This window comes from Otolemur garnettii, unplaced genomic scaffold (genome assembly GCF_000181295.1).
Source record: "Otolemur garnettii isolate 467f Iridium unplaced genomic scaffold, OtoGar3 scaffold00056, whole genome shotgun sequence".
NCBI lineage: Eukaryota > Metazoa > Chordata > Mammalia > Primates > Galagidae > Otolemur > Otolemur garnettii.
Window position 1 is genome coordinate 6259271 of NW_003852451.1, and position 24380 is coordinate 6283650.

Here is a 24380-nt window from a genome sequence, read left to right on the forward strand (position 1 = left end):
AAATGAAGGCTCTGGAAAGACTCTGGATGGTTCAGAGATGGGGAAGGAGGGTCTCATAATACATCAGGGACACTGTCGCTGAGGTTAAGTTGACCGATTACTTACAGATCCATGGCATTAAAATACTGAGGGATTTTTTTTCCACTTTGTATTAGATATTTTTTGAAATGAGTGGGGTAGCATAATTTTGTAAATGTTTAAGTTGAAAAATTATCTTCTATAAAATTAATAGTTAATAACTATTTGTCTTAGGAAGGGCTTTTGAAGAGCTCTTATAGCATGAAGAATTGGGGATGAAATAACTGTGTTTATTCTGTGTCTTGTTATCATTCCATAGGAAACAGACTTATATAAATAGACTCCAATAACATTTTAACTATTAAAAATTGCCTTGTCATGACCTTGAATTAATACATTTGGTTTATCTTCTACTTGACATAAACTTGGGTAGCTCATTACCAGCAAAAATACATGATGTTTGTAAAGGAGATTTTGTTCTTCTACAAAGAGAATTCAATTTTTTTAGGACTTATTTCATTAGTGATTCCTGATCATAATTTGAATGATTGCATATCTGGATGGAATGGTGGTGGTACAATAGACAAATTCTTGTCATAGATGAATCTCTTTTGAATATTCTTTTATCCCTAAGTTCTGCTATTTGCCAGTGAAAAGTAAGCAACTATTTAACAGTTGCCATTTATTAGTTTTGATAATCATATCAAACTAAGATACGATAGTAATTTTTCTTTTGTCTTTGGGGAAGTTCAGATTCCATATATTATTATAATTTAATTCTAAAAATATTTATTTAAAACTCTATGGTGCCTGGTACTATGGGAATATCCATGAAGTAAACACGGTACCTAGAGTCAAGGAGTTCACAGTCCGTAACACGGGAAGATACCAACACCGTGACATGATAAGGGATCAAGAGGAATCCCTATGAGTGGATTAGCGGTTTAACTGGGAATAAGTGAGGCAAGGCTTCCAGAAAGAGATTATATTTAAACTGAAGTTTAAACAACTAATTCATCAATCAGCTATCATCTTTATATTAAAAAGATAAAATTGGGAAAATAGATGTTCTGTATAGTGCACAGAGTGCCTCCAACTTTCACGATGTAGTATTGCTGTGTGTGAGTCCCACGCTCAGCAGCTCAGCCCTTTGCCCAGGGCACACTCTCAGCAGCCCCACGTGATGACAAAAATTGTTCTGGAGTGCATGTTGCCTTCCCACCTGTTGAGGAACTGCAGGAAACATCTTCCTTTGTCTGCGCAGGAGCCCTGTCCTGGTTTTCCAGTGCAACTATCGCCATGTGATCTGCTTAGACTGTTTCCACCTGTACTGTGTGACAAGACTCAACGACCGGCAGTTCGTCCACGACCCTCAGCTTGGCTACACCTTGCCTTGTGTTGGTAAGTCTAGAGCGTCTTTTCTCTACTTCTAATGCTTCTAATGAAAAGCAAAAGAAGAACTTCTGATGAAAAACTACCTCCCGTAAACATACCTAATTCCTCGCAGAAGGTTGAAAATGTGAATCTGATCATTACTGAGTAAGAGACATTAATGTTTAGATCCCAGAAGGATCTGTGTTGAACTAGAAAATGCTTAACTTGCATACAGGCATTGAAAATAAGTTGGAGAATATTATTCAGCCAAGGTCCACAAAGTATATCTGGGGCTAGATTTACCCCACCAGTTTTCGATTTGTTGCCCTAGACTTAGACCAATATTACCCAAATTCTTAAACTACACCACTATCACTTAAAAAGTTGAGTACATAATCAATATATATTGAATAACACATGAAGAAAGAAATTAAAGAATGAGATAAATCTTAACTGTTTAATATTTAAATTTTTGAAAATATTCTAACATCACAAAGCACCCTTTACTTGCATTATACTATTATTGCACGTGTAATTTTTAATTAAGGTGAAATTCATCTACTATACATTAGACGTTTTAAAGCATAGTTGATGCACCCACAATGTTGTACAAGCACATCCCTTGAGTAATCACTCCCCATTACCCCAGCCCCTGCCCACTGCAATTCTGATTTCCATCTCCCTCTTTCACTTAGTGTAATGTTTCTGAGGTTTATCCAAGCTGTAGCACATGTCAGTACTTCTTCCCCCTTAGTGGCTGAGTAATATTCCATCGTCTGGTTATTCCACAACATGCTTAGCCGTTCCTGTGTGGGTGGGCATTTGCGTTCTGCCTCCTTGACTATTGTGGATAATGCTGCTGTGAACACTCACACACAAGTGCCCGGACAGACACAGGCTTTGGGATATGCCCCTAGAAGCAGAATCGCGTGTTTAGCTTTTGTGAAACTGCAGCTGGCAACTGTCCTCCACAGCTGCCATAACACCTTGTAGTGCCACCAGCGGTGTAGAAGGTAAGGTTTCTGCTTCTCCACATTCCTGCTGGAACATGTCATTGTCCTTTGTGGGTTTTTCTACTAGTCACCCTAGTGGATGTAGAATGACATCTTATTGGGGATTTGGTTTTCCTTTGTTAATGACCAGCAATATTGAAGATCTTGGGTGTGTGCCTACCAACTGTGGATCTTCTATACAGGAATGTCCATGCAAGTCCTCTGCTCCTTTTTATTTTTTTAAATTATTTTTTATTTATTTATTTATTTTTTGAGACAGAGCCTCAAGCTGTCGCCCTGGGTAGAGTGATGTGGCATCACAGCTCACAGCAATCTCCAGCTCCTGGGCTTAAGCGAATCTCTTGCCTCAGCCTCCCAAGTAGCTGGGACTACAGGCACCTGCCACAATGCCTGGCTATTTTTTGGCTGTAGTTGTCATTGTTGTTTGGCAGTAGTTGTCATTGTTGTTTGGTGGGCCCAGGCTGGATTCAAATCCACCAGCTCTGGTGTATGTGGCTGGCACCTTAGCCACTTGAGTTACGGGCGCCGAGCCACTCTGCTCCTTTGTAAATAGGGCTGTTTTTCATTTTGTCGTTGAGTTATAAGAGTTCTTTAAAGATTCTGGATCCTGGACCTTTATAAGGTGTATGTGTATGATTTACAAATATTTCTCGTATTCTATAGATTGTCTTTTCACTTTCTTGCTAATATTCTTAGATGAGCAAAAGTTTTTACCTTTGATGAAATGCAGTCTATTTTTACCTTTGTTGTTCCTGTTTTTGATGTTAAATATAAGACTTGCTGTATTACAGATGATGAAGGTTTGTGTCTATGTTTTCTTCTGATAGTTTACATTTTATATTTCAGCCATTGATCTATTTTGAGGTGACTTGTAAACAGAGTGAAGTAGTTTCTCCTCATTACATATACGTATATGTTGTAATGACTGCAATGTGATTAAACATGCCTCTTAATACTAAAAATTGTAATTTGAAACTGTGGGATACTATAATCACTCAACAGTCAGGTTTTAAGTTCAGTTTATTTCAATACTTTTAGTGTTGATAATAGTTAATAAACATATTTCAAAGTGATACAGAGACCCATGTGCAGAGAGCTAATTACTTTGTTGACTTTGTAAATTACAATACTCATTTTTTTTTTACGATACTCATTTTTTAATCATATCTGCCAATAAAGCCGTAGTGTTTACTAAGGTTCACACAATATATATATCAATATGTTATTAATGAAAACTCATTAAAAAGTGTTGTGTTTTTATATTTTTAACAAAGATATTCAAAAGCCAGTAAGGCAATTATTGGCAGATTAGAAAACTCTATTTTAAATATTTTTAATATAATAATTTTATATTAGCAAAACCTCTACTGTCACAAAACCACAAATGATGGAAACATTTCTAAATACTCATTTTAAAAATCTTTTCTTCTTACTCAAGGTAGTTTTAGTAGTCAATTTATTTCTTGCTTATCTTTTAAATGTTTATCTTTCTTAATAAGACATTTTCAAATATATGAAAGTAACAATAATACTACAATGAGGGCTCCTGTATCTATTAGCCAGGCTTTGTAGTAAAACAAGATGTTTTAGGCTTTTTAAATTTTTTTTTGTAATTCTTGCCCAATGGCCTAGAATCAACTATCTTTCTTAGAAGCTACTATCCTTTGATAGGAAATATTGCAATTTTCATTTTAATTTTAAAGAATAAGCATCTTTTCATATGTTAAAAAATGTAGATTTTTTTTGCATTTCTTTTTCTCCTTCATTTAAAAAAAATCACTTCTTACTGAGGGGATAGGTTAAGTGAGTATATAATTTTCAACAACATTTTTATATAATGCACTGTTGACAGTGTCCTGTGGTCACAGGAAAAGTTAGCAAAGTTGTATATCTAGTATGTCTGTAAAGAATGCATGTGAATTAGCTTTGATTTTGCTAGTTTTCTGCCACACAATAGAGAGGCTGAAAACCTCTGTGGGAAAAAACTGTGCGTGGTCCAGCTCTATCTCATTAAAATGCATTCCATGTATTCTATATTTTAAATATGTTTAATTTAAATGCCTTTTGAAATTCATTTTATTTTTAATTTAATGTCAGTGACATCCTTAGAATCTTACACATTCCTGGGTACAACTTCTTGGTTTTCCTGGTAAATGAGGCAGGGGATTAGTGACTATAACAATGCTGCTTTGTAATTTTTCTCTGTAATCATTTCACATAATTTCTGGGAATGCTGCCACCTCATTATTGGTTATTTAACATTACATTCATAGAGATTTGCTTTTATTTTTAAAAAATGCCACTCGCTATGGAGAATTTATTTTCCCTGGCACTTCTTTCCCTCAGTGTTTAATGACAACAAGCACCATGTTCCGTCATTCGTGTGTTTTGCCATTAAAAAGGAATGTCGTGGACAACCAGCTCGGAAGGTTAGGAGCTACTGTCTTTCAACTGTGTAGTGAATCTCGAGACAGCACACTTCCGCCCCGTACTTAATATGTATCTCCAAAAGTACTTACAAGGACATCCGTTGAGTTCAGTTGGCCATGGTATTTTTTATCGTATTTTATTTTAGCCTTTTGTAAAACTGTGGCTCCAAGTATAAATATTCCCCCATAGTACATAAAAAGAGACTTTCGAATGTTACGGAGTTTTTATTTTGTTATTAACAAACTGGATTATCTAATTCTTGCTCGCCATACTCATGTTATTTATTACTTTGTTTCTAAATGTGTTGCTGAATGTAACGGCCTCCTGTTCTCCTTAGCTTACTATATACCAAACTTGGGGCTCACTCGTGTACCTACATGGTCAGGGTTGCTCTTTTCATTTTTCTTGTCCTTTCATTAGTTCTGTAATTAATAGTTTCTTTGCAGGATTTTTTTTTGTTTAGGAAACATTTTTTAAAATTATTATTTCAACAGACTTAGGGGGTACAAATGAAGTTAGTTACATGGGTCTTTGGTACAGGGATGAGTCTGGTATTGTAGGTGCCCATCACTTGACTCGTGTACACTGTACCCAATTCATCCCCCACCCTCTCTCACCGTCCCCACTTTGGAGTCTCCAGTGCCCATTTTTCTTCTCTCTCTGTATGACCATGCATACTCGTGGCTTAGCTCCCTCTTAAAAAGGAGAAATTTGATTTTCCATTCCTAAATTACTTCCCTTAGAATAGTGGCCTCCAGTTCTATCCAACTTTCTGCAAAGGGCAGTATTTCCTTCTTTTTCTGGCTGAGTAGCATTCCATGGTATGTATGTGTGTGTGTGTATCATGTTTTCATTATCCACTCATCTGTTGATGGGCGTGTAAGTTCATTCTGCGTCTTTGTGATCGTGAGCTGTGCTGTGATAAATGACAAGGGCAGGTATCTTTGTGGTATAATGGCTTCCGTTCCTTTGTGTGGATGCCCGTGGTGGGATTGCTGGATTGAATGATAAATCTACCTTTAGTTCTTTTAGACATCTTCATACTATTTTCCATAGCACTTATACTAATTTACATTCCCAACACCAGTATATAAATGTTCCCTTTTCACTACATCTGTGCCAACATATGTTGTTATTTGAGCTTTTAATAATGGCCATTCTTCCTAGAGTAAGATGATATCACATTGTGGTTTTAATTTGCATTTCTCTGATAATTCAGTGATAATGAACATTTTTTCATATGTTGTTGGCCATTTGTGTACCTTCTTTTGAAAAATTCTTGTTCATGTCATTTTCAGTGTTTTTCTTTTTCTTACTGAGTTGTTTTGAGTTTTTTTAGAATTATTCTAAGTCACTCATGTTTTTTAACAGAGTGGTTTAGTTAAAATGAGATAATTTATTCATAATTCTATGAACTGCGTAAAGGTAAGTGACAGCACCACTCTATGGGGGGTTGTAGGACTCCCCATGCTCCCTGGGGAGACCCTCGCAACACATAACATGTGATCATCGATGGACAGACCAGGGCTTGGGAAGGTACTAATAGTTTGTACATTAAGCCTCAGGGAAGGTTATTTTCATATTTTAAAGAATACCTATTTACATCTTAATATTACCATAATAAACTGATAAATCATTTGGCACATATCCTGAGGTATTCACAGCATCTCAGAGAAACCAAGTTCAAGTCCCGGCTCTGAATCTTACTAACTTTGTAATGCAGGGCAAGGTATTTATTCTTAGTGTGTTTTTGGTTTAATTTTAGGGAAGATGAGGATAATGCAATGTCACCTTTTTCTTAAGTTAAAGCATAATTACCATTAAGTTAACGTTGAAGACAGTAAGTGCACACGCATGTGTTAGCTTTTGCTGTGTTGTTGTTACTTCCGTAAGCACTATATGTATAAGTGTGCCTGTGCCCGCACACGTATGTCTGTTTATAGAGGAACTTGTGTGTGGACATCTTTGAGTATAGGTTGGTGTTTCCTATAACTCAATGCACAAATGAATCAATTGTCAAGCATTATTCACCTCCCCATCTATCTGGCCAAATTCCTTCTTGGTTAATTTGACTTTGCCTTGATTCATGGAGCACATAACACAACATAAAATAAGATAGTGATAAGGCAGAAGTAGAAAATCAAAGCTTATCAAAGTGTAAATCAAAGCAGCAGGTGATCAGGAGGGGATCTAGTGAACCATGTTACTTGCCTGGCAGACTCTTCTTCCATGGTAGGGGTTGATTAAAAGGTTACTCATATATCAATGACCGGGAATTTTACAAATAAAATGTATGAATAATATGTTTGGAAAGAGAAGGTGGTGGTTAACTCTGTACAGGAACTCGGGTTGTATGGCAAGGGTAGCTTTGCGGCAGCTGAACTGCTGCAGGAGGCCTGAGTGCAGGCTGGGGGGCGGGCACCGGGGTTACACGCAGCACATTGGGCATCGCTGGCTCAGTTGCTCCGGTGCTGCAGGATGTTTCTCTGAAGTCGCTCAGCCAACAGTTCCACCTGTGTAAAATCTCAGGCCCTCCAGCCTCAGGTCCTGGTGCTGTCTTTGGTTTTCCGAGCCTCAGGAGTGGACCCTGTCGATTTCTCTGAAGAGGAATCCAGTTACCTTTCTCCCTTCACTGTTTAAAATGTCTCGGCAAATTGTTTTAGGTTCCTGTGGTGACTACTAGCTGTTTTTGGATTTTAAGTCTTCCAAGAAAATTAAGGCAATATTAATTTGTGTATTTTATCCCTAAATTCATCAGTTCCTTTCACCAATAAAGTTTCTGTCTGACCGCAGGAGATGAGTACTGGAAGGCACAATTCAAATCTACTGTGGGACTTCCTGACCTGACGGGTTTAAATGAAGCTGAGAATGGGCAGATTCATTGATACATACATTATTTGAATTTCCTTTATGCTTGTGTTCCTACCTTGGCACAGGCTAGAGGATTTTGAGGCTTATGAATTAGAATGAATTCTCCTGCTGGGGTGGCCTGGTCACCCCTCAGAGCTCCTGGGAAGGAGGCGCCTGTCAGGGGCACTGCCCTGCTCCAGACTCGCCTGTGCTCTGTGGGGAGTGCTGCTGGTGAACCCCTAACTCCTCTGCACCCTGCCCCCGACCCACACCGACAACCCCTCCCCCAGATTCATTATTTGATGTACCTTCGCCCAGGAAGCCACGTGACAGTGTTTGGATCATGGCATTACAAGGAGATTATGATAATAAAAACCCTGAGATGAGTTTTCTGGGGTGATTAACTAAATAGCAAAGCATCGAGGCAGCAGGTAGAATTAGAATGATGCTGGTCCCTCGGAAGCCACATGAAGTTATGTATGTGTGGGGGGGTATGCATGTTTATATTGCTAAATGGCACACACACCAATTATCTTATCAGCAGTGTCTATATACATGTGTTTCTATAGAAATATCTAAAACTTCTTGATATCAAGACATATGTAATAAGATCTTTTTTGCTTCCATAATCTAGTCTTTCAAGCTTCTTTCAAATTTCTTAAGTGAAAGACCCGCAAACCTGAATTGTAGACATAATACATTCTTTAAGTTCTGGATAGTCAAGAATTCACCAGTCTTCTTCATTGACAAATTATAACAATGAATAATTAAAACTGGCTTTAAAATACCTTCCAAATACAAATTCTGCCCTCCTGGTGTAAGATCTTCATTTTATCAGAAATTTTCTTATACTCTGTAAGGATGGAATGTGCAATTTTATTTCTCTATGAGTCAAAAATGAGTAATAATTTGAGTTATGTGTAAATGCTGACTGCATACAAGGTGACATTCTCAGCATATATATTTACCATTTATACCACAAATCCCTACTAAAATAGGTATTCTTCTTCTTCTTCTTCTCATTTTATAAACGAAGGAATGGAGATGTATAGAATTTAATTACTTTGGACATAGCCTAATAATACAGATAGTAACAGAGCCCGTATACAACCCAGATAATTGTGGCTCTAGAACAGAACGTGTGTTCTTAATCACTGTATGAGTAGATAAGCCTGCAAACAATAGTTAAGTGGGATACCTTCAAAAGTTCTATGGAAAAGAAGGTCAAGAGAAGAATAGCTGTAATTTTTTAGCATTATTCCATATTCAAACCAACTGTAAACCTACAAAGTAGAGAGTGCCATTCTCACTTTACAGATGGCAAAGTTGAGTCTTAACTATGATTCAGTGACAGAGAACACAGAGCTAGGAGGAGCAGGGCTGAGATTTCAACCCCGATGCTCATATTCCCAACCCTCTACTAGCCTGCTTCTCTCAGGCTGTGGTTCTCAACCCCACCTGCACATTTTAGCCACATGGAAGCTGTAAAAGATCCCAATGTCTGGGTCACCTCAGGCCAATTAGATGGCCACCGTTCACATTAGACATCAGTATTTGTTAAAGTTCCCAGGTTTCAAAGTTTGAGCACTACTGTAAGGGTGAGCCTTCGGTAAGCACAAGGTATTTTCAGTGGGAGACTTTTGAATTAATAAATGCAAAATGCTCCCTCTTCCCATGTTTATTTTGTCTGTGAGTGATTTGATTTCTAGCCAGCATAGGTTTTTCAATAAATGTCGATGGAGTTCAAAATAAGTTTAGCAAACACAGCCAAAATAGCCTATTTTCAGAACTTCTGATGAACTCTTACATAAAGGTGTGGGCTTTGGGAAAAACTTCATAATTCTTCTGAAATATTTGCTGTCTTTTTGATGGACCTGCTGTTATTAGAAGTCTATACTAGAAATTATTTTGAAATGCCAAAGCACCTGTGTGTCTCCTGTTAACACTGTCCCTCACAGAACTTGGCGAGCTTTATGAACTTAAGTTCATTTGTTGTAGAGTGCTGCTCTAGAATTCATGTGATGAATACTACACAGAATGTACTCACTATTCATCCTTTGTAAGCCCTGGCAACACAGAATCTCTGTAGCCTTGGGAGAGTCCACAAGAATAGTTTTTCACCTTCCCTGTGACATATCTTTGGCATCGCCAGTAATGCCATCCAAGTGCACCTTTTATATATATATGTATATACTTATCTATCTATCTATCTATCTATATATACTTATCTACCCCCTTTCATGTAATTCCCATTTTCAGCTAACTTACAATGCCATTTCCTTTCCATCTTGTGTGTCTGCTAACTTGCTATGGTTCATCAGGGTCTCCAGCATCTCTTTTGGTAATAATGCAGCATGAGAAGATATTCTGGTCCTTTTGAGACACAGAGACATTCTTGATGCCTAGAAAGTCAAGAAGCCTAGGTCCCAGACAACCACTTGTGGAGCTTAACACAAAATCCAGCTGAATACAAATGAGTATTTTCTGGTTGTGATCATTATTCTCCCAAATATAAACAATAATGCCAGTATAGTTCCTAAAACCACATTGGAAAACTAAAGAAATATATTAAAGGATGAATTACCAAGGAAGATGTGCAAATGTTCCACATACTGTTGAACAGCAGTAATGACAGTGGGCACCATTGTCTTGATCCAGCTCTCAGGGGGATGATTTCAACTTTCCCTATTCCGTATGATGTTGGCGGTGGGTTTGTTATATGTGGCTTTTAAAAAAGATGAGGTTAGTTGCTTTTATTACAGGTTTGTTGAGTGTTTCTATCATGAAAAGGTGCTGGATTTTGCCAAATAGTTTGTCCACATCAATTTAGATGATCACCTGGTCTTTGTTTTTGCTTCTGTTTATGTGGTGAAGCACATTTATTGATTTATGTATGTTGAACCCTCCTTGGATTCCTGGAAGGAAGCACCTTTGATCTTAGTAGACGGATTTTTTTTTGATGTGCTGTTGTATTGTTAGTATTTTATAAGGATTGTTGTCTCTATACAGGCTGAATGTAAAGTTCATGTACAATGTATTCATAAGGGATATTGGTCTATAGTTTTATTTTTCTGTAGCATCCTTTCTTGGCTTTGGTTATCAGGGTGATGCTGGCTTCAAAAATGCTTCTGCACTGCTAAGGAAATAATCAGCAAAGCACATGGACAACCTACAGAATGGGAGAAAACATTTTCCCACTATATATCTGATAATGGGTTAATAACCAGAATCTATAAAGGACTAAAAACAAACAACCCTCTTAAAGTGTAGGCAAAAGACATGAACAGAAGCTTTTTAGAAGAAGGACAAATGGCCAACAAACATATGAAAAAATGCTCAACATCACTAATCATCATGGAAATGCCGACGAAAACCACAATGAGATACCACCTGACCACTGTTAAAATGGATTTTATAAAAAAGTCCCCAAACAATAGATGCTGGTGAAAGGGACACCTCTGCATCATTGGTGGGAATGCAAACTCAAATTAGTATAACCTCTATGGAAACAGTGTAAAGATTCCTCAAAAAACTAAAAGTAGATCTACCATGTGATCCAGCAATACCACCACTAGATATCTACCCAGAGGAAAAGTAGTAATTTTATCAGAAAGACACCTGCACTCGAATGTTTATTGAAACATAATCCACAGTTGCAAAGATGTAGAATCAACTCAAGTGCCCGTCTGTTCATGAGTGGATTAATAAAACCTGGTGTATGCATATCATGGAGCACTACTCTGCCGTGAAGAAAGATGACTTTACGCCTTTTGCAGCAATTTGAAGGGAACCAGAGATCATTATCCTAAGTGAAATATTTAAAGAATAGTAAAACAACCCATGTGCTCACTATTAGATTGAAACCAACCAATGAGCACTCATGTAGACAGAAGTAAAACCCTGTGGAAATCAAGGAGAGGGGAAGGCGGGGAAAGGAATGGGCAAAACCCAGTGCCTAACAGTACAATGAACACGATTTGGGTGACGGATACGCTTATAACTATTACAAAAGTGATCAGTGTAACAAAAAGCATTTGTACCCCTTTAATAGTTTGAAATTTTTAACAATGTTTAATACACATTAAAATTAACGTATTTAGTTGCCAAAGCATTGTAAAGGAGAAAATCTAACATGATAGGCACACATTCAAAATAGGTAAGAATGCAAATTTATTTATATACAAAAAAGCAATTTGAAAAATCCATATTATAAGCTTCAGATTATTAACAAACTGCCCACAAGCCGATCCACACACAGCCTCAGTGTGTCTGTCCTCTGAAATACACCACCCATCCTCTTCCTGGCAACTGGATCTTGCATGACTGTAATTGAGTTACCATGAAAATGGGCACATGAGGATTAAAACCAGGGCTGAAACTCCCGATGTGCTGTGTTGCAAAGCTGATGTCATTTCTATATTAAAATTAAGTGACAGCAAATCAAACTTCCTAAGTTTCTGAGGGTGACACTAAACTCCTTTCCATCTTACCCAGTGGGTGGGGGGTGGCTTAACAATTTTGCTGGTCTTCCTTTGATTTGGATGTATGAGGCAGTGTGAATGAAGTCAGGCTAGAACTCTAACTCCTGTAACCAAAGCCTGGGAATCACAGTGACTTAACAAGGTCAAGGTTTATCTCTACTCATGTTGTGGTCCTGTGTGGTCTGGCCTCTGCTCCACACCAGCATTCAAGCCCCTGCCATTTGGTGGTTCTGTCATCCTCAGCAGCCCCAGGTCTGTGCTGTCTCTTCTTTCTGGGGCCAGCTGGCAGAGGAAGAGAGCAAGCCAATGTATCACCCTGGAGCAGTGGTTCTCAACCTTCCTAATGCCGCTGACCTGGAGCTTAATGTTTGGAGGCCAGGCCTACAATGGGCCATGCCACTTCTCCCCACCTCCATTACAGCAGAACTCAGCCCAGGGTCCTGCTGAGCCACTTGGTGTGGGCTGGGGGAGGGGAGGGCTCGGAGTAGAAATATGGTCTGGCTCAGTACCAAGGAGGAAAAGCAGTTGGGGCCATAAACACACAGCAGCCCTAATGCCGGGGGAGAAGAGAGTGAAAGGTAAAATTTATTGAATGGCTTCTCGGCTTTCCTCTCCCTGCCTGCAACAGGAACAACACTCAATCAAGTGACTTCATTATAAGAAGTGACTGGTACATGGACAAGGACCAGGAAAAGAGCTGTAGGACAAAATTGATGGTGTGTGGGGCTCATTCTAGCTGGATCAACAAGGCTCGGTCTGCTCGGTCATCTGTTTGGCCTTGGACATGCTGCCTTCATAGAATCCTGCTTCAGAGAGGACAATGGGACTTTATATCTGTTTGATGCATACGTGTGTCTTCAGTGAATTACAAATGAAGTGACTCTAGGCTTCCATTTGAAATAGTACCAGAAGCATCGCTCCCTTCATCTCTCAGAGAAGCCTCACGTCCTCGTCAACTTAACCCCGATTCTTACTTGGCTTCAATTTCAACTTGCTGAACTGCATTTTTTTCTTCTTTTCCCACATTTTATAAAACGGTTTAAAATAAAATAACATTTTAGAAAATAGAAATGGGAATGTTCTGAATAACTAGCCGAGCAAGCAAAAACAATTTCTTTCCACCCCTTTCTACTCCACACCCTTCCAAAAGAGAGCATTCTACCTTTGTTTTATAAGGGTAAAAGCAAACCATTTTATACGCATACATTTATTACCCATCCAAAGAGATCTAGTAAGATGCCAGTAACTGCTTAAGATAACTGCAAGCATTGTTCAAAACAGATTATCTTTCGGTTTTCTTCACATCTGTGTATACACACACAGAGACGTATTCTTTCCTGTCTTACTATCTGTCAGAACAATTTTGAATCTGCATTCTTCATCATGTGTTCAGTGAGTGATCCTCAGGGGCTAGAAGAATCATAATAGTCATCAATAGAATACTAACTGACCTTTAAGTATATAACTTTAAATTATTTGATGCATTCTTAAAGTGATTGTGAACCAGATCATGCATGTATAACACTGCGTAAAACACTTTTGTATACTTAGAAAGAACCCTGTAGCCACCACCCAGATCAAGAGAAGGAACCTTGCCAGCATTCCACAAGCCCTCTGTGACCTGCCCACCTGATGGCAACCTCCTCCTCTGCCTGGGTATGACCACTGTTCTGACCTTAGTGACAACCATTCCTTCCTATTTTTTTTAAATTTCAGATTAATAGGACGGTACAAATGTTTAGGTTACATTGTTCTCATTTCTAAGGTAAAGTTCAAGTTGTAGTTGAGCCTTTCTCTCAGAGGACACGCTGAACACCCTCACACGTTAGGTGAGATCTCACCAGTCATCCTCCCTCCTCCCCACTCTGCTCTCCCTCCTCTCCCTTCCCTGAATCATATAGGTAACTGCCTGCTTTTAACTTTCAAGTTGATGCTTGAAAGACTTTGCCAAATTTTCCTCTCCAAAACTGTCAAAATTCTAATAATACCCCTGGTTATGAAACTTTGAACACATGCAAATTTTTCCAACATTCAAGGTTTTCATTCTTATTTTTGTTATACTATCTACATACATACCCATAAATATGCATGTATAGTTAATATCACCAGATAATGGCTGTCTTTTTGTCTCGGTTGTTATTGGGTGTGATAAAAGTTATGCTCACAGTCAGAGCTATAAAGTGAACCAGTGACAGTGACCAGGAAGAGTTTCATGGCGGCATTGTTGTCCTATCGCACTTGAGTGAGAATTAGGGTCTGGTATTTGCAGGATGAATTTTAACAAGCTCAGCTCACTGCCTAAGTTCACTTTCCCCTTCTGCTGGTCAGCGTTGCACATGCCACTGTTAGCTGCTTCACGTTTGGGTTTGGGACGGTCCTGCTTCTTTCTGCCCACGGTTTACATCAGGGCATGTCCACTGCCTCGAACCACCTCAACGGCAGCTGACTTGAGGCAAAGGCGCCCTTGGCAGCAGCAGCATCACAGACACGTGAGCAGCACACTCAGTGTGATCTCTGGGGGCAGGAACGAGATGTGTGCTGTGTCTCCACAAGCTACACTTTTTTCCGTCTGCTTAGAACTTTATTCTGAAAGAAACCAGGACCTTTGGGTCAAGAAAGTGTAGGTTTATTTGAGGCCAAAATCTTTTTGGATTTTAAATACATACTTCTGATCCAGACAGGTATTTGTTTAATTGTTCTAGTGGCAGATTCTGTTCCTTCATCAGTACTGTCACCCCATCATCATCCAGAGCCATTTATTCAGAGCCCGAAGGTGCTGGGTTTCAGACTTGTGTTACCTGGACCACTTACACACACACACACATTTAATGACTGTGATAAAACTTTATTTTTCCTCACTGTGTGATGTCTTGTGTTAATGAGACTTCATGCATAGAAATTGGTATGAGCTGGTGACCTCCAACTATCTTTGAAATAATTAATAATGTGCTTAGAGCGGTTGATTTACATATTTATGAGTGTTTATACCATTTGGTTCCAAAGCAGGACAGTGAGAGAATTTAATGTTTTAAATGCATACCAATTTAGCAAGAGGAGGAGTGGTTGGATATTCTAATGTCACGATGAAAATAAATATACAACTCCTGGACCAAGCAATTATATTATTTATTTCCAGTGAAATCTCAGTGCCTTCCAAGTTATCCTGTATGTTCCACTACCGATCCTACAGAGGAGTTTGGAAAATTAATATCGCTTATATTTTTTGCTTTTCAAACTTTTATTGGAAATCATATATTTTTGGATTATAAATTTGAGAAGGAAACCCTGTGTGAAAAGCAGAGGAGTGGGAGGAATGAGGCGTGACCCCTCACTGCCAGGGACGTGCCAGGGACCACCCTTCTTAGGGACCCCCCGGAACAATGCTTTCCTAGTTGGCCTGCACTGTTAGTCTGCTCAGGACACCGTAACACCACGCCACAGCCTGGGCAGCTTGAACAACAAAAATTTCTGTCGCTAGCTCTGGAGGCTGGAAGTCTGAGATGGAGGTGTCGGCAGGGTCAGTGTCTCCACGGGCCTGTCCCCTTGCCTTGGAGAGAGCTGCCTTCTCCTGGCGTCCCCCCATGGTCTGTCCGCTATGCCTGTCTGTGTCCTTGCCTCCTTCCTTGTAAGACAGCAGTGAGACTGTGGAGGAGCCCACCTAGGGGCTTCAAGTTACCGAATTCAGACGCATTTTGAGGTACTGGGACTAGTACTTCAACATATGAATTTTGGGGGACATACTCCATCCTATAACAACCACCTTCTAGATTCTGAAGTCAATTTATGGTGCCCCCAAATTCAAACTGATCCCTACATCAGTGCCCCCCACAGTGATCCCCAGAGATGCCTGGTCTCTGTCTGTCCTAAACACCCCTCCCCATACCTGGTGCTGGCAGGCTTCTCAGGCACCAGCAGCAACATGCTGAAGGAATACGAGACTTTTCTGCCAGTTATCTAATTTTAAAATCTTGACTCACTAGCAAACATTTCATGGAGGACACTTAATGAAAGTGTACCATCCTTCATAAACATCATCTCTGAGGAAGATACAGTTAGGATGGCATGTACAGGCAAGTCTCAGTCCTCGGGTCTCCAGGATAAATCGTCACATTACAGGGCCTTTAGAAAAAGGTTTTACTGGTTGTTCTAGACGGAACTTCTGTAACAGTGAAACCAATAATGGAATGGCTCACCCACAATTGCAGCCTAGTCCTCTCTTGGGGAAGGCATTTCGGGTGGATGGATGGTGGTTTCCTGTTGGCTTCTCCCATCCCACTGGCTTGTCAGTATCTTCACGGTCAAGCCACGCGCACCATCCAGGATCCTGTTGGAGGGGAAAGAAATGATAAATGACACGTGTGTCTTTCTGTTTGTTGTTGTTATTGGGGATCATTGAGTGTACAAAGAACGAGGCTGCACTGATTGCATTTGTCAGGTCAAGTCTCTCTTATAATTGTGTCCCACCCCCCAAAACATGTGTCTGTCTTATAAACACTGGTGCAGAAATGGCACACACCCTTAAACTTCCTGGTCTCTAGGCCTGAGTCATTGAGGTGAAGCAGGAGCTGAGTAATGTAGCCTGGATAAAGGCCTAGGAAACACAGGAGGAACTCAGTGCTGGTATTGTTTCATGGCGCTGGTAGCTCAGCTTCCAAGTGGGGGGCCTGGTTACACATCAGGATTCAAGGCCAAGGCTGTGTAGTCAGATGGTATTGATTCAATTTCAATCTATTCAACTGGATGTTGAGCTGAATGATTTCCTCACTTTAAAATGAGAATAATTCTGATGAGTGTGGTGTCTCATGCCTATAATCTTAGCACTCTGGGAGGTCATGGTGGGCAGATCACTAGAGCTTACAGATTTGAGACCAACCTGAGCAAGAGTGAGACCCCCCATCTCTAAAAACAAAGAATAAAAAAACAGCTGGGTGCAGTGACAGGCACCTGTAGGAAGACTGAGGCAAGAGGATCACTTGAGCCCAAGAGTTTGACTTTGCAGTGGGCTCTGACATCATGGCACTCTATCAAGGGCGACAAAGTAAGACTCTGTCTCAAATAAATGAATGAATGAAGGAAGGAAGTAATAAAAATAAAATTAAAATAATTCTAAACTCAGAGATAGTTAGATCAGATTGTGTGTAAAAATGACTGGCATAAGTTTCTGTACACAATAGGAAGGATAGCTCCCCAATTCCAGAATGTATTCTAGGAACTCAAAACTCAAGCAGGGAACCTAAAGCTGCAACTTAGGTTTAATTGAGGTTTTGGTGGTTAAAATGTAAAAAATATTAGTTTTGTGGGCAGCACCTGTGGGCACTGGCCCCATATACCAGAAGTGGTGGGTTCAAACCCAACCCCAGTCAAAAACTGCAAAAAAATAAAAAATATATAATAATAAATATATATATACATATATATAATTTTTCTTTTGACATTTTATACATTAATACATTGACAAATTATGGAAAGAATTCCTTTGAATCAGGCATTAACATCATAAAGAAGCATAAAATGTCACATTAATATAAGCTTGCAAAAACAAATGCTTTGAAAGCTATTGATAGAAGTTCTTAGCCAAATTCTTAATTTAGATTTATCCTGCATAACCAGATTTTCCAAGTTAGTCTTTTATAAGAAGGGATATGTGTATGAATATAAATAGTTGCGTTCCCGAGGCTGCCAACCGTTCTTTATTATTTCTCTTCTTTTACTGATAATGTTGGTGGGCTGCTTCAACTGAATTGTTAGTATAACTTTTAAGTCCTTTTTTTGAAAATTTTATACTCTAAATAAGCCATCAATGGGTAGTGAGTAAATTTCATTTAATGCACTCTGGACTGTAATCAAATATGATATTGAATATCCGTGTTTTCTGAAATGCAAATCACCACGTGAGCTCCAGATCATGACTCAGTGTGGTACAGGAAAAAAAGTTCATGATTCCTATTTTTATTTCTTCTTTATATCATCCTTTAAATTTTTTTTTTTGGTTTTATGTATGTGTTTAAATGTACATAAAATAGCAGCCATAGTTATATTAAATAAATATTGGTATTTGTGCTCAAAATTTTTTGTTTAACTGATAGAGGGTCTTGACCAAAATTTTGGACTGCTACCCACAGAAAGAGATACATTTTGCATCAAAGATCTGTAAACATGTAAAATATACACATATAGGTAATGGGGAAAACTTCCTCAAAATAACACTCTCCTTCTATATGTGATGCGCTGACACTTTTAGTCGTAATCTATGTCAGATGCTTTGAGCACCCCAGACAGTTAAAACTTGAGTGAGTTTCAAGGGGCCTTTATGGGAATACTGTCACTTCCCTTAGGAGCTCACTTAGTCATTTCTTATATCAGAAATACCTTGTGTATCTGATTTTTAAATCTAACTCACGTCTTAACTTAAATTGCAGAAAAAAAAACTTAGACTAGATTTGAACAAAGTAGAAAAGTGAAGTCATTAATTTTTCTAAACCAATCATTTTTTAAAAATTAATAAAACATGTAAATTTTTTATTTTTCTCTATTTCCAAATATTACAAGGGTACAAATGCTTTGGTTACATGGATTACTTCCCTTTCGTACTTCTTGAGTTAAAGTTACAACTGTACCCATCACCCAATTAATATATACATTGTACCCATTGGCCTTGACTCCACCCATCCCTTCTGCTGCCCTCCCACGTACTTGATTTCTGTTGAATTTTACTTACCCTGCTCATTTGAGTGCTGATCAGTTAGCTCCAATTTATTTATATTTTTTATTAAATCGTAAACACATAGATCATGTATACCTTACTTACCCTCACACAATTTGAGTGCTGATCAGTTAGCTCCAATTTATTTATATTTTTTATTAAATCGTAAACACATAGATCATGTATACATTAATGCATTTATGGTGTAAAATGTGCTAATTTCATATAAAATTAGGAACACTTATACTGGTTAATATATACCTCATCTCATTTACTTAATTATTGTGTTAAGACATCTATACTCTATACTATTAGATCTGATGTGTACCCTTGCAGTATGCACCATAAGTGTGATCCCACCATTCACCCTCCCTCGATCTGACCTCCTCCCTCACCTCCCATCCCCCCTCCTCCCTCCTTCATCCTGGGCCACAGTTGTGATCTATTCTTCATATGAAAGTGTGAGTGATTGTAAATTGGTTTAATAATAGTACTGAGTACATTGGATATTTTTTCTTCCATTCTTGAGAAACTTTACTAAGTAGGACATGTTCCATCTCCATCCATGTAAACATAAAAAAGCATAAAACATAAACATAAAAAAGTCTCCATTTTTTAAGGCTGCATAATATTCCATGGTATACATATGCCAAAATTTATTAATCCATTCATGGGTTGATGGGCACTTGGGCTTCTTCCTTGACTTGGCTATTTGAATTGAGCTGCAATGAACACTGAAATTCAGATAGCAGACAGCTCCAATTTAATAGTGAGTCCATATGTGTGGTGTTTGTGTGTTCTTAAGATACTTCACTTAGGAGAATGGGCTCCATTTCCATCCAGATTATTGCAAAAGATATTATTTTTTTTTTATTGTTGAGTAGTATTCCATGGTATATGTATTTCACATTATGTTCATCTTCTCATGAGTTTATGGGCCCCCTAGGTTGATTCTACATCTTTGTAGTTGTGGATTGTTCTGCATAATCATTCGAGTACAGGTGTCTCTTTGATAAAAAGACTTTTTTTTCCTTGGAGTAGATACCACTAGGAGTATTGCTGGATTGAATGGTAGGTCTATTTTTAGTTCACTGAGCAATCTCTGTACTATTTTCCATAGAGGTTGCACTAGTTTGCAGTCTCACCAAGAGAGTGTAATGTTCCTTCCTCTCTGCATCCGTACCAGTATCTATTGTTTTGAGACCTTTTGATAAAAGCCATTCTCACTGGGATAAGGTGATATCTCATTGTGGTTTAAATTTGCCTTTCCCTGATGATTAGTGATTTTTTTATTGACTTTTTTTTTTTTTCAGTTTTGGCTGGGGCTACGTTGAACCTGCCACCTCCAGCATATGCCCTACTCCTTTGAGCCACAGGTGCTGCCCTGATTAGTGATTTTTAATACATCTTGGTTAATATAAAAAACAACTAAGGTATACATTTCATTTTCAGCATTGCCATTGGCAAACATGGAGAAAACATGGACACTCTGGGGATAAGTTCTCGGATGGGGCTCCAGCCCTGTAACAGGTGTGAGGGTCACTTCTCCCTGTGCAAAGTCCAAAAGACCCCTTCCTCTCCACTCTATTCCTCCAACTAGGGCAACTTCATAGCTAACTGTCACCCAGAACAGTACATTTCAAGACACATAGTTACAAATATCTTAATATTGTCAACTATGAGTGACTTTTAACAATGTTTACCTCTTCACAGTGTTAGACTTTCTAAGCAAATTTCCTGGGTATCCTTAGATGTTCATCGGAAATACAACAGTTAATGGCTTCATCTCAGAGTGTTTATTTTTTCTGTCATGCTGATCCTTCCAAGGAAGATGGGGAGCTTGTCTTAGAGGTTGTTCTTAGAAACCTGCAGCAAGATACGATCATTAGTTAACTTGTATTTGCTCTTTAATTTAGATGACTATTGTACAAATAGTCCTGAACTGTTGATCATGAGACTAGTCCTGACTCTACCATTAATTAATCCTACTTAATTTGGTCAAATTATTTACTGAGTACAGGGATAGACCTTTTGTATATGCAATACCATGTGTTTGATATTAATAATCTCACTTTACAGGTGAGGAAACTAAGGCTTTCGGAAGCTTAACTCAAACATAGGTCTGCCTGACTCCAAAGCTAATTTTCCTTCTACATCTTTTATTCAAGAAACTTATTTCACTTCCAAATCCTCTTCCCCCTCAAAGATGCTATGATCCTTGGCTGTTGGCCCCTGAATCAAGAATTAGTATTTACTACTCCTATGAAATTGATCAGACTGAGTCTGAATAAACACAATGAAATCAGTAGTAGAGAAAGTACCTACCATTGATATGCAAGAGACACTAACATCTCAGTTTCTCTGTGGTGTTTTTAAGTCACTGTCTATCAAACTGTGTTCCATGGAACCCCAGGAAGGGCTTGTCCATAAGGTATAGGAAGGATGATTTTACATTGGAAAAAAATGTGTGTGTGGTGACATTCCTGTTAGAGTAACTAAGGGACCTATTTCTGTCCTTCACCAGGGTTCTGTATTCTCCAAGTTGTAGCAGAATTTTTTTTGAAAATAGCAGCATTTCCTTAATATTAAATTTGTTTGAAAAATAAAATAATTATATATTTTGTATTGTGAGTTTAAAAAACATAATATCAAGATAGGAAAGACCAAATTTTAATTGCTCTCTATTAGTGACACAAATGGGAAACTTCATTTTATTCCTATTAAAATACCGTGTTATGACCAAAATTGTAGGCCCTGCAGCAATAGAGGCTACAGGCAGAAGGATTTGAGCACTTCACCCTCTAAAACAACTCAGAGCGATTTTTATTTTGGATTTCCTACTCCCTATTTTAAAATGAACATGCTCATTTCAGTTATAGACTATTTACTTTCTGTTCATTTCAGTGAAATCAGTGATCTCGGTGAGTTCTTATTGTTCTTATATAACTAAAGAAGTAGTAAAAGATGCTGGTTTCCGAAGGAATGAGACCTCTCATTAGACGAAATACCACCATCATCAAAGTTTATTTAGCTAACATCTCCTGTTGGATGAAATACCATTACCATCATCAGAACTTATTTTCCTAATACAGCACTTTAGAAGGTACCAAGGTACGATTTCAGGAATTGGGTGTTGTTCTAGGCTGCGTACAGCTTCTATAGCTCTCGTCATGGCAATAGGAGGAATTACCTATAAAGTCCGCTTAACTGTACCTTCATACTAAGGCTGGCACACTGGGTATACATCAACAACAACTGACTTCAGACTTTATTTTCCAAAGCAAACCTCTAGGCTGCAATTTTGCCGTTCTTTCTTCTGATCCAAAAATAAAAATAAATCAAGGTACAAAAACAGCTGTAAAGCTGATAATGAGATTTGCAGCCAGCTAAGACAGAATCTAAACCGTGAGGAAGTTTCAAAGTCCTGTGGTTCATTTTCCACGATGCCTATAATCTAGAAAACCCCAGTGCAGGGAAGAGGAAGCCCAGCTTGTCACTGAAATGAGGGGCCTGGGACAGGTGGCTTCTGTATTTCACGATCCACATCCCCAAGGTATATAATGTGTTTGTAAGGAAAGTTAAGGGAGTATTGAGGATTATGGATGCTTTGGGGGGGATAATAAAACTTAACAAGCGTATACTGTTTACCAGTGAAACTCAAATGAGATTCAAGTAAATAATAAGAATTTAAGAAAATTATCCAGTTACATATTTACCCATTCCAAGGCATTCTGGTCTCCAGGGAAGATAGTGTTCCTTTTTCAAAATGCTTATAATTGTGAATTGGGTGTTTGCAAAGGAACCCAGTGTGGTAATGGGAGGTACATTTGTCAGAGCTTAGCAATGGAGTCTTTTTTTAAGGATGTTGAATGTAAGAGAAACATTTGCAGTTGCTTTTCTGATGCCAATAAAATACGTATTTAAGAATGCCTGACATACTATTGTAGAAAAGAAGACAGAGCTATTTTGATGCCTGAGGGATTTAATACCGAGGGCTGTGAATTGAAGGCATTTAGCCATTGTTTTAAGAATACACATTCTTTCTGAGACTGATTTCTGAGTTCCAAATATTAATTATTCTTGTTACAGAAAGCATCCTGATATGTTTTCTGTTTTTATTTCACATACAAATGCATGATTTAATTACTGAATTAAGCCCAATAAAATTGTAAGCGTTTTGAAAACAACCTTCAGATTTTGTTTTTCCTTGGATACCCCAATTTGCCTGGGGCCGACTGCCTCAGGAAAAGCCACCTCCTATTTGAGGGAATTCCTAAGCTAATTCATTCTAAGCCTTGGACTGAAGTTAGCACCTGTGATTTCTGGTTGTACCCCTGCATCTAGCTCTCTGAGTAAGCCTGGGCTTTTCCTGACATTCCCGAAGGGCTTCCTCACACATAAAGTCAGGAGTTTGGGCTAACCAGTTGCAGATGGTCCAACCAGTGTAAAATTCTGTATTTTTATAAAATCAGCCTACTAAACCATTTTGCTCTTGAGTCCCCTTATATATCCTGATGTTATTTCATATTAGATATTGCTGATTTTCAGTTGTACACCTGGTAAATCTGATGACATGATTTTTTGTCACATGAACATTCTGTATCCTTAGCCAAGGTGTCCTGTTACATTGTCCCACACAGCACAGGTGAACGCATCAGATTCTACCCATCAAATAAACGAGCACAGCACACAGTGCTGGGAACAGGAATACAAAGGTGAAACAAGAAAGTCTTTTCTTTCAAAGACCATTCTGGAAACAGATATATAATAAATATGACAATAAGTAAATAATTAATTACAGGAGAATTCCACTATACTTCATTGCAACACAGCCAAGTTCGCTATGTTACTTGTTCTTAATAAAAATGGCCACAGTATCTTGTGACCAAAACATTAACTTTCAGTAATTCTCTAGAACATCTACTGAAGCCATTAAATTTCCTTTGGTAGGATTTGTCCTCCGTTTCAAGAGAGTCTGTCACTCTGAAATTATTGCTACACAGAAAGCATGGCACACACAAAGACCAACGCGCTGTTTGTGATCAGAGCATTTGTGTTGTATGCAAATCGTTGCTGCCTCGCTGAGCTCATGACTCATCCTCGTCTTGGTAACGGTTTACACGTGTGTAGGTTCAGCCTGACAATTAACCAATTAACAGGTATTGAAGAAACCTCAGGAGTATGTGGTGATGTACACAGAGAGTGCTTACGCTCCAGCTCACTGCGCTTTGCATTGAGTTTCGATTATGCTAAACCGAAAGTACTAGAACTTTAATTGAGAGGTTTGAAAAAAATGATTTTTCTCACATCTAAAGGTTTTTTAAAGTATATTTAATTTATCATGCTCATTCAAATAAAAATGTAAAAGCCTAATTTCAGTATAAAATTATTTGTGAGGATGGTGTTCAGCCGTCCTCTGGCTGTGGTGTGTAGTTATAATAAGATGGATGTGACTTGGTGTGATACTGTGGCTCAGTGAGGATGGTGTTCAGCCGTCCCCTGGCTGTGGTG

The 24380-nt window shown here is 38.5% G+C and overlaps 1 protein-coding gene across 1 annotated transcript in view; it reads left to right on the forward strand.

The window, feature by feature from the left end:
• PRKN (parkin RBR E3 ubiquitin protein ligase) overlaps positions 1-24380 on the forward strand; it is a 1208049-nt gene that overhangs the window by 842904 nt on the left and 340765 nt on the right. The window contains exon 7 of the mRNA XM_023514609.1: positions 1283-1419. Coding sequence (XP_023370377.1) covers positions 1283-1419 — 137 coding nt within the window. The remainder of the gene's footprint in view (positions 1-1282; positions 1420-24380) is intronic.